This window comes from Dysidea avara, chromosome 10 (assembly GCF_963678975.1).
Source record: "Dysidea avara chromosome 10, odDysAvar1.4, whole genome shotgun sequence".
Taxonomy (NCBI): Eukaryota; Metazoa; Porifera; class Demospongiae; order Dictyoceratida; family Dysideidae; genus Dysidea; species Dysidea avara.
Genome location: NC_089281.1, coordinates 11506463 through 11520697, shown reverse-complemented (window position 1 = coordinate 11520697; position 14235 = coordinate 11506463). Strand labels below are relative to the sequence as shown.

The 14235-nt window shown below is 37.9% G+C and overlaps 1 protein-coding gene across 1 annotated transcript; it reads right to left on the bottom strand.

Annotated features, from left to right (window-relative positions):
* Positions 1-10602: 10602 nt before the first annotated feature.
* On the bottom strand, positions 10603-11052 carry LOC136236747 (serine/threonine-protein phosphatase 6 regulatory ankyrin repeat subunit C-like). Its single transcript, XM_066026990.1, has one exon. The coding sequence runs from the start codon at positions 11050-11052 to the stop codon at positions 10603-10605; it is 450 nt and encodes a 149-aa protein (XP_065883062.1).
* Positions 11053-14235: the final 3183 nt, after the last annotated feature.

The following is a 14235-nucleotide window of genomic DNA, read 5'->3' as shown; positions in this document are numbered from 1 at the left end:
TTCAAGATCTACTATTAATAGTATACTGCTGTACTGTATGATTAGAGTCACACATAAAGCTAAGCGATAGTACAAATATCACTATTCTGATTGATAGTAGTAACTATCATGATAATGATAATATCACAATATTGCTAGCAGTTATCAGCCACTCAACCTCACATAAATGACACATCAATAATCCAATCACACACTATCTATCTGCTTTTCTTACACTCCATTGGTAAAAAATTATCATGCACAATCTTTGTGGCACATGCTTGACTAGAGTTCACAGTTCTGTCAACTTCAACACTATCATATTTGCTCCTGTTATTCATGTTTTTGAAACACATCAAGACACACGGTAGTGTGTTGTGCGGCCCAAGAAGCCGGCGCAGTATATTTACAGGAAGAAAGTAAAAGCGATTTTCACACCTTTGTAGCTCCGTGATTCCTTATCCGATTGAAACTAAAATTGCTACAGAAGTGCCGGCTAGGTAGGGGAGTCCACATTCCAAATTTGAAGAAAATCGCTCCAGCCATTTCCGAGATATGAGCGGCCAAAGTTTGGATTTTTTTTCTTCATTTTTTTCTTCTTCTACTACTACTTCTTTTCGCACACTTTGCAAAATCCGCCATAAAACACAAATGCGGACTCCAATCGGGCTGACATTTGGCACACTTAAAGGGCTCATTAAGGCGAAGCTCAGTACCAAGTTTGGTAGGAATCCGATGAACAGTCACGGAGTTATGACCGATTATTTGCGTAAAATAAGGTCGAAGGTCTGTCACGCCCACAGGGTAAACCGCTTGAAGGAATGAGCTGAAAATTGCTATGCAGATGGAGTAACTATTGTAGGAGTGCCTTTTTGTGGTTTGAAAGGAATCCAGGTAAAGGCCATCGAGATATGACACAAAATCCAGCCTATGTCACAATTACGCGATCGATTTTGATGAATAAAAAAACTATGGGAGAATAAACGTCTTAATGATTAAGACAAAATATACATTACAAGCATACAGGGGCCTAGACACAGGGGTACCATGTGCTGATGGATCAGTACAGGAGCCCTGGCAAGACTTACATTAACTAAAGGTAAATTAAATTACAATACACAAAAACAAAACAAAAAAAAGCTATATCTATTAGGGCTGAGCGATACTACCGTTTTAGCGATATATCGCGATATTTTGAAAGTATCGATATCGCGATATTTTGTTATTAACTATCGTGATACCATGCCTGTACATTATTGTCATTAAAATCCATTTGCTATGCTGTATTAGGCTCAAGAATCCTTTAAGTCATAACCTGGTTACCCCTGCAGAGAGGTGTGAACACCATAACATAACTTCAAAGCATGTGTTGCAATAACTGTTACTGTAAACAAGGATGACAGTGGCTAGTTTGATGCTACTTTTAAAGACTTCCTGCATGAATACTGAGGAATACACTATGTAGCACCAGCTATGATTGACATATTTGTAAGTATCGTGAACTATTCAGTATCGTGAATAGTGGCTTTAGTATCGATCGTGATACTAAAATGGCAGTATCGCTCAGCTCTAATATCTACATATATGTAATACTTAAAGTTTACCTAAGGTGGTCTAATAGTTTTCACGCCTACCAGGCAAACCGCTTAGAGCAGTGAGCTGAAAATCGGTGTGTAGCTGGAATAATTATCATAAAAAGTCCTTGCAGTAGTACAGAAGAATTGGATTACAAACCACTGAGTTATGATTCCAAAGCCAACTACGTGTAGCATATGCGAGATCGAGATACTCTAATAGAACAGTCACCCTAATAAAGCATTCAGCTACGTTTATAACTTACTCCATTATAGAATTATATGACATTGTAAGTTATTCTGTAGGGAGTTCAGCTACAAACAGTTAATCTTATAAACAATTCAGCTACAAGCAAGTCACCCTGTAGAGAGTTCAGCTACAAATATGTTGCTGTAGAGATTCAGAACATTATAAGTCACACTGAAGAGAATTCAACTATAAACAAGTCACCTTGTAGAGAGTTCAGCTACAACAAATCACTCTGTAGAGAATTCAGCTACAAACAAATCACCCTGTAGAGAGATCAGCTAGAAGAAGTCACCTTGTAAAGAGTTCAGCTACAAAGAAACCACCATGTAGAGAATTCAGCTATGAACAGATCATCCTGTAGAGAGTTCAACTAGAAACAAGTCACCCTGTAAAGAGATCAGCTAGAAGAAGTCACCTTGTAAAGAGTTCAGCTACAAAGAAACCACCATGTAGAGAATTCAGCTATGAACAGATCATCCTGTAGAGAGTTCAGCTAGAAACAAGTCATCCTGTAGAGAGATCAACTAGAAGAAGTTACCTTGTAGAGAGTTCAGCAACAAAGAAACCATCATGTAGAGAGTTCAGCTGCAAACAAATCAAACTGTACAGAGTTCAGCTACACACAAATCACCCTGTAGAGAGATCAGCTAGAAACAAGTCACCCTGTAGAGAAATTAACTAGAAGAAGTTACCTTGTAGAGAGTTCAGCTACAAACAAACCATCATGTAGAGAGCTCAGCTGCAAACAAATCACCCTGTAGTGAGTTCAGCTACGAAAGGATCACCCTGTAGAGAGTTCAGCTAGAAACAAGTCACCCTGTATAGAGAGATCAGCTAGAAGAAGCTATACCTTGTAGAGGGTTCAGCTACAAAGAAACCACCATGTAGAGAGTTCAGCTGCAAACAAATCAAATCGTAGAGAGTTTAGCTACAAACAAATCACCCTGTAGAGAGTTCAGCTATAAACAAGTTATCCTGTAGAGAGATCAGCTAGAAGAAGTTACCTTGTAGAGTGTTCAGCTACAAACAAACCATCATGTAGAAAGTTCAGCTGCAAACGAATCACCCTGCAGAGAGTTCAGCTACGAAAAGATCGCCCTATAGAGAGTTCAGCTAGAAGAAGTCACCTTGTAGAGAATTCAGCTGCAAAGAAACCACCATGTAGATAGTTCAGCTGTAAACAAATCATCCTGTACAGAGTTCAGCTATGAACAGATCACCCGGTAGAGTTCAGCTAGAAACAAGTCACCCTGCAGAGAGATCAGCTAGAAAGAAGTTATGCTGTAGAGAGACCAGCTAGAACAAGTCACTTTGCATGTAGAAAGTTCAGCTACAAAAATTCACCCTGTAGAGAGGTCAGCTAGAAAAAGTCACCTTGTAGAGAGTTCAGCTACAAATAAACTACCGTGTAGAGAGTTCAGCTGCAAACAAATCACTTGTAGAGAGTTCAGCCAGAAACAGGTCACCCTGTAGAGATCAGATAGAAACAAATCACCTTGTAGAGAGATTAGCTACAAAGAAACCATCCTGTAGAGAGTTCAATTACAAACATATAACCCTATGGAGAGTTCAGCTAGAAACAATTCACCCTGTAGAGCAATCAGTTAGAAGAAGTTACCTTGTAGAGAGTTCAGCTACAAAGAAACCATCAGGTAGAGAGTTCAGTTGCAAACAAATCACCCTGTAGAAAGTTCAGCTATGAACAGATCACCCTGTATAGAGGTCAGCTAGAAGGATCACCTTGTAGAGAGTTCAGCTGCAAACAAATCACCCTGCAGATAGTTCGGCTACAAACAACTCACCCTGTAGAGAGATCAGCTACAAACAGATCACCCTGTAGAAAGTTCAGCTACAAACAATTCACTCTGTAGAGAGATTAGCTAGAAGAAGTCACCTTGTAGGGAGATCAGCTACAAAGAAACCATCCTGTAGAGAAGTTCAGCTGAAAACAAATTGCCCTATAGAGAGAGCAGCTAGAAGAAGTTACCTTGTAGAGAATTCAGTTACAAAGAAACCACCATGTAGAGAATTCAGCTATGAACAGATCATCCTGTAGAGAGTTCAGCTAGAAACATGCAGAGAGATCAGCTACAAATATGTTGCTGTAGAGATTCATAACATTATAAGTCACACTGAAGAGAATTCAACTATAAACAAGTCACCTTGTAGAGAGTTCAGCTACAACAAGTCACTCTGTAGAGAATTCAGCTACAAACAAATCACCCTGTAGAGAGATCAGCTAGACGAAGTCACCTTGTAAAGAGTTCAGCTACAAAGAAACCACCATGTAGAGAATTCAGCTATGAACAGATCATCCTGTAGAGAGTTCAGCTAGAAACAAGTCACCTTGTAGAGAGATCAGCTAGAAGAAGTCACCTTGTAAAGAGTTCAGCTACAAAGAAACCACCATGTAGAGAATTCAGCTATGAACAGATCATCCTGTAGAGAGTTCAGCTAGAAACAAGTCATCCTGTAGAGAGATCAGCTACAAACAGATCACCCTGTAGAAAGTTCAGCTACAAACAATTCACTCTGTAGAGAGATTAGCTAGAAGAAGTCACCTTGTAGAGAGATCAGCTACAAAGAAACCATCCTGTAGAGAGTTCAGCTGAAAACAAATTGCCCTATAGAGAGATCAGCTAGAAGAAGTTACCTTGTAGAGAATTCAGTTACAAAGAAACTATCATGTAGAGAGTTCAGCTGTAAAAAAATCACCCTGTAGAAAGTTCAGCTACAAACAATTACCCTGCAGAGAGATCAGCTAGAAACAAGTCATCCTGTAGAGAGACCAGCTAGAAGAAGTCCCTTTGTATGTAGAGAGTTCAGCTACTAAAAACCACCCTGCAAATAGTTCAGCTACAAACAAGTCACCCTGTAGAGAGATCAGCTAGAAGAAGTTACCTTGTAGAGAGTTCAGCTACGAAGAAACCATCATGTAGAGAGTTTAGCTGCAAACAATTCACCCTGTAGAGAGTTCAGCTACGAACAGACCACCCTGTAGAGAGATCAGGTAGAAGAAGTCACCCTGTAGAGATATCAGCTAAATACAAGTTACTCTATAGGGATCAGCTACAAACAAATCACCCTGTAGAAATATGTGTTGGAAACAAATCATCATGTAGTGAGTTCAGCTAGAAACAAGTCACTCTGAAAAGAGTTCAGCTACAAACAATGAGGGTTTCAGTTACAGTTCAGTTATGTATAAGAAGTCACCTTATGACCTACAGTATATGATTATCATTCATTGTTAAATATACAAATATTTTTAATCAGACAAAAAACTGTACACAATATTTCTTCCTTTGTTCCACAATCCCTGCAGAAAAGAAAAAAAAAATTAAAAGTAAGCACCAAAGCCAGTTAATGGCTGGCTTTGTGGCTTGCAATACAAAAAGAAGTGATATCTAAACCAAAACAGCAAGCTGTAAAAAAAGAGTGCGGCCCCCAAAAAGGCCAGGATGAAAAAAGATGTGAAATCCAAGGTGGCGGCCAAGAAATGGCTGTGATGGTAGATTAATGGCAAAAATTTTAATTACGACAATTCAGGTGAATTTGGTGCCGAATCCTAGTGGAGGAGGCAATGCAAATTCACCTGAATTGTCGTAACTAAAATTTTTGCCATTAATCTACCATCACAGCCATTTCTTGGCCGCCACCTTGGATTTCACATCTTTTTTCATCCTGGCCTTTTTGGGGGCCGCACTCTTTTTTTACAGCTTGGCTGTTTTGGTTTAGATTTAATATATCGTGATAGTACTATCATTATCATGATTGTACTCACTACCTACATATCACTCAACTCTAGTCACACATACTTAATCTGTATAGTTGTCTATGCAAGCATAAGGGTTCATCAAATTTTGGTGAGGCAACTAGTGTTCTGTGATATAGAACATTTTGTATATCATCTATCATAATTTTTCACACTATTTATCACAATACAATAAATTATCATCATAATTATATTAATCACCATGATATTATCACAAGTACATGAAAAAATTTTGCAATTTTCAACTAGAGTAGGGACCATAGCACATCAATAAAAAGTATTGAAACAAGTTGGAGTAGTCCATGATATTAAATCACAGTAAAACAATAAGTTATAGTTATATCCCTACTGTGCTCAAGATACCATAATGGAAATGCACAGTAGGGATATAATACTTCTTATTGTTGTTTTACTGTGATTTAATATCATGGACTACTCCAACTTGTTTCAGTACTTTTTATCAATGCGCTATGGTCCCTGCTCTAGTTGAAAATTCCAAATTTTTCATGTACTTGTTTGTTAATTTTTTTTGTAAATAATTTTATTATGACTGGTGAACCCACGCATACCGCATCTGAAATGGCGCCGCGCACCCCAGCTATATCAATTATCATCTGAAAAGTGAAGTATCCATTATGCTTGGTTGTCATATATGTTCAACCCGTTACACAGCATCTCGAATCAAGAACTGTTTGAAAAGCACCTCTGCAATCAAAATAGCCACTATGAAAAATACGGACGATTTCCATTTTGAAGGGAAGCCATCATGTGCTCGTGCCAAATCGACACCTTTTCCTGTCAGCAAGATGAATGGACACAAAGGAAGACACTGGTGAGTCCATGAAGAATGCATTGTACGTACTGCGGTATGCCAAAAGACACCTGTTGGGCCGAAGAGACATCGACCAGTGAAAAAATCAAGCCCGTAGCCTTAGCTGTTATCGAGTTACGCTTGTCTGAAGGTATCAGTCAGTTACTTACATACTCAGTCAGTAGAAAATTCCATCCAATAAAATTTTTTTTAAAATTCCGTAGCAACTTGTTGAAAGCATTCGGGTCGATCTGAAAGCTTGTTTGGGCTTAGTTTTACCTCACCAATACTGCCTCATCATCGTCAGGGAAAATTGAGGCTGGTTTTTGGGTGAGGTTATTTCATGGGCCATGCCCACTCCTTTGTGGTCCCTACTATACAGTTACTATCGTACTGTATGATAATAAACAAAATCATGTAAAAATTTATCATAATATCGATGTATTATGCATTCATGCACCACTTGCCTGACATCTCCAAAACTACTATGTAGTCTTCTAGGACTGTACTGATACCACATTTGTGACCGAATTTTGGAAAATCACCCATATGGGTGCATTTGACACCTAAAACATATATATAATGATCAAATCACAAACCTTATAGTGCAAATATACTTGCTAATGGTTGTAAGCCATTCTCAATGCCTTAAATTACAAGAAAATTCTTGAAATATTTTTAAAACTGTGCCATGCTCTTATTAGCAACCCACTAAACCTGAAAATTCTAATTATTTCACGTGCGCCCATATGGGTGATTTTCCAAAATTCAGTCACATTTTATATCCGATAATATTTATTATCTATTCCTGATACAGGTTTTCTAATGAAGCGATACCATATACACAGCCAATACTTCAAGGTCGAACCAATATGCATTGTAGCATAATAGAGCATGTAGCATGATCACTGTGGTTGTGTTAAATTACTACAATTCATAGTATATTAAAAATTATAAATTTAAAAATGAAGTAGGAACCCAAGCAATAAAAAGTAGTGGAACAAGAGATGAACGATGGTAGCTATTACAGCATAGCTTGGTGGGAAATCCCTACTTTGGCATGGTATAGCAATTATTTTGTGTTCAATGCCAAAGTAGGGATTTCCCACTGAGCTATGCTATAATAGCTACCATCGTTCATCTCTTATTTCACTACTTTTTATCACTTGGATTCCTATTTCATTTTTAAATTTATAATTTTTAATAGACTAGTTTGTTTAGTTTTTTTTGTTAAGGTAATACAACTAGCTATAATTTATATGTGACTGTTCTATTAGGGTGACTGCTGTATTAGAGTATCTTGAGTCAGCCTGCAAAGATGTGTGTTTGCCCAAAAAGGGGCTTGGTTTCAATTGATTATTAGAGTATCTCAAGTCAGCCTTCCAACTTGAAGGTGTGTGGTCACTGAAATACAGCTAGCATAAAAGAGTGTGTCATCGTGGTTTCAATCGATAGATCGATAATGTGTAGAATGAAGAAAGGGTGTCATCTTGTGAAAGCAATTTAGTACCGGTACCTCCGTACAGTAGCCTCCGTACAGTAGCCTCCGTCATAGATTATATAAGTAAGGAATATATAATCTATGCCTCCGTACAGTAGCATAGTCTAAGTGCCTTAAATAATCTCGTGGTGTCTACTATGCTGCTTAAAGATAGATAGTGTTGATACAGAAAATTAATGCCTCAATATGGCTTCGTTGGATGAAGAAGAAGACAAACAGCCTGATTGAAGATAAAAGAAAAGACAAGGTGCAGAGGGCACACACTCATCAGAACCCCAAAAGGCACATCCCACTGGTGAGTTTGTTATTGTGGCATAAAATGGTGGTTGTGCACTGCTTCATTTGGCTTTCTAGGCTTGCGACTGTGGTCAGTCAGACAGTCAGTCTAAAATTTAAGTTTTTTTTCCTGGACTAGATGGAATGCCTTTGCCACCACCCCTAGCACTGGCTGTCAAATGCTGGACAGCTGGATAACACCAGCGACAGTAAAATAAACTACGTGAGGGCACCAGCATTGAGATTCAAGTTTTAGGCGATTTTTTTAAATCCTGTATCCGGCCACCTGTAAGTGATTTGTTGTATTTAATGCTGTTTTATGTATTATATGGGCTAGTTCATCCGTAAAGGTGATTTTTGTCTCGTAAGATATCTCTAGGATAATTTTTAAAGGCAGAATTTTGGGTGGTGCGCAAAAATTTCACCTGGATTCCTACTTCAACGATACAACCGTACCGTTTGATGTGCTTTTCAGCAATTTAAACTGTATTTTTGTTCTTATGACTGTTCACAAAAAGTTTTCATCCATGAAAATCACAGAACAAAAAAAAAATCAGAACCAAAAAGTGATGTAAAAATCTCTCAGAAAAAGAAAAATTGACCAACTTTGAACCAGAACCCAGGCCAACTCCTGAATTAAACCACTTGGCAAATAAACCATTTGACAACTAAGCCATTTCGGCCAATGTATAGGCTTTCATGTTATTTATACTACTTTTAATGGTGTATATAACTCAGTATTGTAGACTTGCAATTGACCAATATCGATACTTATAATATCGGTATCAGTACAGCCCTGTCTTCTATGATGTAATGCAAAACCACATGCACAGACTGCACACAATGATGTCATTTTTGAGGTAAAAAATAATTGCATTTTTGGGTTTTAAAGTGTTAACTAATTAATGTGCAAAGAAATAATATCGGATAAAGAACATTGAGAGTTAGGATAGTACCAAGCATATGTGACCAGATTTTACAAAACCGATCCAAATCGCACATCAGGCAAAATCAAACTAACACCACCAGTAGATAGCTACACTATCATACTAGTATATAGTTTTGACACTCAGCACCACTCAAACTACTCGAGGCTGGTTTCAACAGACGTCTTTTCTGGGGGATGTGTAGAGCTCGAATGGCGGTTTTAGGCCTTATGAAGGACCTGGCTTGGCAAGAATCAGTGGTTTACTGGTGGACAGCCTGACAATGTTGGCCAGACTTTTTCTGTGGATTTTGCTACATATCAACCACTAGGGAGCCAGCATAGCTCTGTAATCTTGTCTCTGGACTCCAATTGTGGTCTGCCTCCATTTTGAGGTCTAACTCTTGCCCACCCCGCCACCCCCACCCCTTTGTGAGCACTCATGATACTACTTCGCTTGTCCAACAGCTCAGATTTTCTCTTATTTGGCGAGAAACTCTACAAGCAGCTACAAGTACTGGAAGTGGTCTGAAAGGTAACAGATTGATGCATCTTTAGTGTAAATTTCATACGCGTGCTTGCTATCATGGAGAGTTATGCTGGCTTGAATTCTTTAAAACCATTTAGGCCACTCCAATTGGTAATTATGTTTCTGGTTCTTTGAAAATCAGTTTTAGGTGCGGGCGGGCGGGCAGATTTCAGCAACAAAACAACAATGAAGTGACTGCTCAATTAGAGTATTTTTTTGTGATTTACTGACTGTTCTATTAGAGTATATCGATCAGTACTATGCACTCTGCACATTTCTTGCAGGTTTTTACTAATAAAATACAAATTATGGCATTTAGATAGTTAGACTTAGCATACTTGTTGCAGCCCAATATTTGTTTCTGAAATCCAGGTTTTTCAAAAAGCTGATGCGGGCATTTTACCCATGTATTTCTGAAATTTCACATTCTCCAAAAAAAGGATGCGGGCGGTGGACCAGAAACATAATTACCAATTGGAGTGGCCTTATCTTAAAACTTCTAATGTGCAATTTGGATGGTTTTTTCCAAAATCCAGTCACATATAGCTAATGGTTTTGTATCTTTATTATGGTGATTATTGCTATAAAACCAGTTACCACTCACTTTGTTGAAAGTTTGATGGGAGGAGAGTTTGGCAAATTTGGTGAGTAACTAAAATCCAATCATTGTCCAATACAAATCTGCATTAGCTCTACTAACAAATTTGTCAAACTCTTTTCTTGCCAAAGTCCTATCATGGCAAATTCTCCAAAGTTTCCTCCCGCCAAACTTTCTGGCTATACATATACGGTTATTATGGAAATAAGTCTACTGTAAGTTTCAGCACTATTTATGCACCATAAAAATAATGTCGCACCACTGTAAACATAGCCGATCTGATATAGTACAACATGTCTATTTTGTAGCAACTGAAAGGTTACACTTTGTGCTATTGCATAACAAATGTGTACTAGTCCGGGAAGAATCCGGGTCAATGATACATATCTATGATGTGGATATACACTCACCTCCATTCTGCAATAATTCAACTACTGCATGTTTGCGGCATAGTTGGGCAGTCTGTAGTGCTGTTCTCCCAAAATCATCCTTAATGGTGGTGTCTGCGTTATATGCTAACAACACTCGCGCAGAATGCACATCACCGTTTCCTGCTGCAATATGTAGTGGAGTGTAGCCTCCCGCAGAACGACTGTCGACGTGTTCTCCCCCACCAGCATGATGTAGTAATAATTCCACCACTTTCGGGTGATGATTGTGTACTGCCTCGTGTAGAATTGCGTGTGAAAAAGTGCACGATCCTGCTCGACTTAACAATAGTGATGGCAAATCATTGCATCTTGTGATGAACTCCTCAACTTTCTTGTAACATCCATTTCTGCACCATCCACGAACGTGTGTAGCATCCATATACTTGTCACGGTCGCATTCAGCCATAATTTTGTATAGCAGTATATTATACCATAGATAATAGAGTAAAGGGATAGGAAACGCAAACGATTTCCGGTTTGATTTCCGTTACGCGTGACTTGAAAGGAAAAGACAGTTTTGTGCTCAAGCATGGGAATTAGTGTTCTAAGCAGTGTAAATAGTAATCCAACAGACTACAGCAAGTATTTAGGCCTATGTGAGAGATTTTGGCGAGAGAATTCAGACCGCAGATTTTGTAACAAAGCGTATCGCATTAACCGTGATTGTTACACGCTGTCATACTTTCGCTCATAGTACCTTCATGCCTCGTCCATACCGCTTCTTTTATAGCCGGTTCCACTTTCGAATCTTGTGGTAAGCTAGGCGTGTCACCAACACAGTCTTTTACCGTTGCGTTGTACTGCAAGGTGGTTTAAACTTTTGGTAAAAAATGGAAGATACTTAGTCGTTTCTTCAAGCAACAGTTCCTGTTTTGCTCCGATATTTCCTCTGGTTCCCTCTGTTAAATGGTAAGGAATAGGTTTATCACAGTTAAAAGGATGGAATATATTTACGAAGAAAGTTAAGTGGTTTAAAGTAATTTTTGGGCCGTTTTTTTCACTTTCAATCTCCTTTAATTTTGCGTATAACTTCCTTGAGGGTTGGTACCATCCTAGTTCCCTCGATTACTTACTTGAGTTCACTGTAGCGAAGTTTCACAGTCGTTGGTTACAAAATTCTGTCGTTACAACAATTTGTTTCTCTTTGATACAAGCGCAGCAAGCGTAACGAGTATGTTCGTGACGTACTACACGGAATTCCAATAGAAATGTACGTATTTTGTGACGTCACGTTATTGCGTTTCCTATCCCTTTTAAGTACTCTATTATCTATGATTATACACTCATCAATGACGTTACTGACTTTTTTCGCCGGCATTCCAGTAGGTATACGAGTTTTTATTACGAAAATTTCTCCGTAAATTCCTTAACACCTAAAGTTTAAAAAACCTTATCTACTGTCAGACATGCAGAAGGGATTTTAAAAGTGGGTGGTACTGAACCTGTAACATGATTACTTTGCTCGGGCTAGCGATTTTCAGCTCACGTGACACAATAATTTGCAACTCAATACCAGTGAAAAGTGTAAACCTGACTTCCAAGACCAAACTGATCCAAGTGAACTCCACCTTGGGTACTGTTGCATCATTGTGGCACCTCTTTCCTCTTATGTAAGTTGTCTATAATTTCCAGTTTTCTACTAAGTTGAGTGATAACCTGCCAACTTCAGTGACTGATCGACTAATGAGTCGGAAAACATTGAAATACTATAGACATATAACTTAGCTAATATAGCTGTATTGTAATCATGCGTATATGTGTAATTTTCCTTGAAGTGTTATTCGCTTCCTGGGCACATCAGAATGTCTTGTCTGTCCAGTAACAATAAATATAATTGATTTATATAAGCCCAAGGTTGAGGTTTACTTTATAATGGGGGGTAGCCAAGTGCACATCATAATGCTATTTGTCCCTTTAGTCTTTACAACACCAGCACACACATGTATATAATTATATATGCAGAATTGCAGATTGTGTGCAGTGTCCAAGGTACAAAATAGTATAGCGATGTTGAGGGTCAGTTGGCAATAAACACATTTTTTTTCAAAGGTGCGTGATAATTAGTGCAGTTCCAGTAAATTCTCTGTAGTATAGCTTCACTGGGGTAAATATGTACATTTATACAGAATAATACATATATATTGCACACATGCAGTAAACTATAGTCTAGCATCTGGCTTGTAAGGAATAGTACTGCTATATAATAGTGAACCAGATAGCTTTTAGAGCTTATGCATCACCTATAAAATGTAGACAATACAAATTGTCATGACAATACATAATACAGTATTTGATTGGGCATTTCATTGCCAGAAAAATTATTTATTATTCGAAGGTTTGATCTTGTTTTCTAGAAAATTAAAGTCAAACATCATGCACACAGAATTTCATTGATGCAATAAATTGTATTAACATGCCGGCACACACAATTAACTTCAAGGTGCACACCCATGCACAATCAGCCTGCATAGCTGACATGTACATTTTTAACACATGCAGATTTTAAAAATCTCAGTCTCAATTTCTTGATTCTGTGTAAAAGGGGTTTCCCTCTGACAAAAGCCAATAGCACACATATACACTGTAGCTACTAAAACTTAGGCCATGTGCTCAATGACATGAATATCAACCATGTAGCATGGTATATAGTATGTTCACGTTGAGCTGAATCCTGAAAAACAGCTAAAAATTAAAAGTGGATTTTTTCTCAACAGAGTTAACATTTCAGCCAACCAGATGATTATTGGTAACAGCAAAGGTGTCAACAACAGACACACGGTTTGGCTCCATTACAAATCTGGGAAAGGGCTGTAATGGACACTATACTTATATGGCTTCCCCATAGGAAATGTATTGTGACAATTTTGATTGGCCATAAATATTATGTCAAACATTTGAACAAAAAGATTTTGAAATATTTTTAGTGGGTCAAGCAGTATTACCATGTGTAATTGCATCCGTGAGTTATTAAATGCTTTCGAGGATTCAGCTCAACGTGAACATACTTAGTAGAGCGGCTTAGCCGAAATATTGTGCACTTTGTGCAGAAAGTATAAAACTTTGCACATAGTACCTACCTACCATGAAGTGTATTTTGAGATATGGAGCCATCGCAGATTTGACCTTTGGTGTCCTCTACATTTCATTTTAAGCTCAAAAATAGTGATCTTTGTCTATATATCACCCATACAACACTCAATTTGTTCAAACTAGGTGCCAAATTGAAGATCTTTATCCAATAAACAAGTTGATACTTGTTGCAAGTTCATAGCATATTCCATTTCAAAGTTATGGTAATTTTTACCAGCAACAAATTCATATAAAGTCAACCACCCACATAATTACACCATTAATCTATATTCTTTGTTTGCCATTCAATTATTTACTTTTTAATCCAACCATGAGCACTGCAGGTTACATATGCAACCAAAACATGGAGAAGAATACAGGAGTGAGGCATAGGGGTTATGTACAACACTCCTGTGAGATAAATCAACAAACGTCATAATTATTTGTCATCAGGCTATAATTTGCTTCTGTATATAAATATAACAATAATATTTTAATGCATCAAACTCTAAGGTTATAC

Coding starts and splice junctions, on each gene's coding strand:
- LOC136236747 (XM_066026990.1), bottom strand. CDS start 11,052: ATGGCTGAATGCGACCGTGACAAGTATATGGATGCTACACACGTTCGT.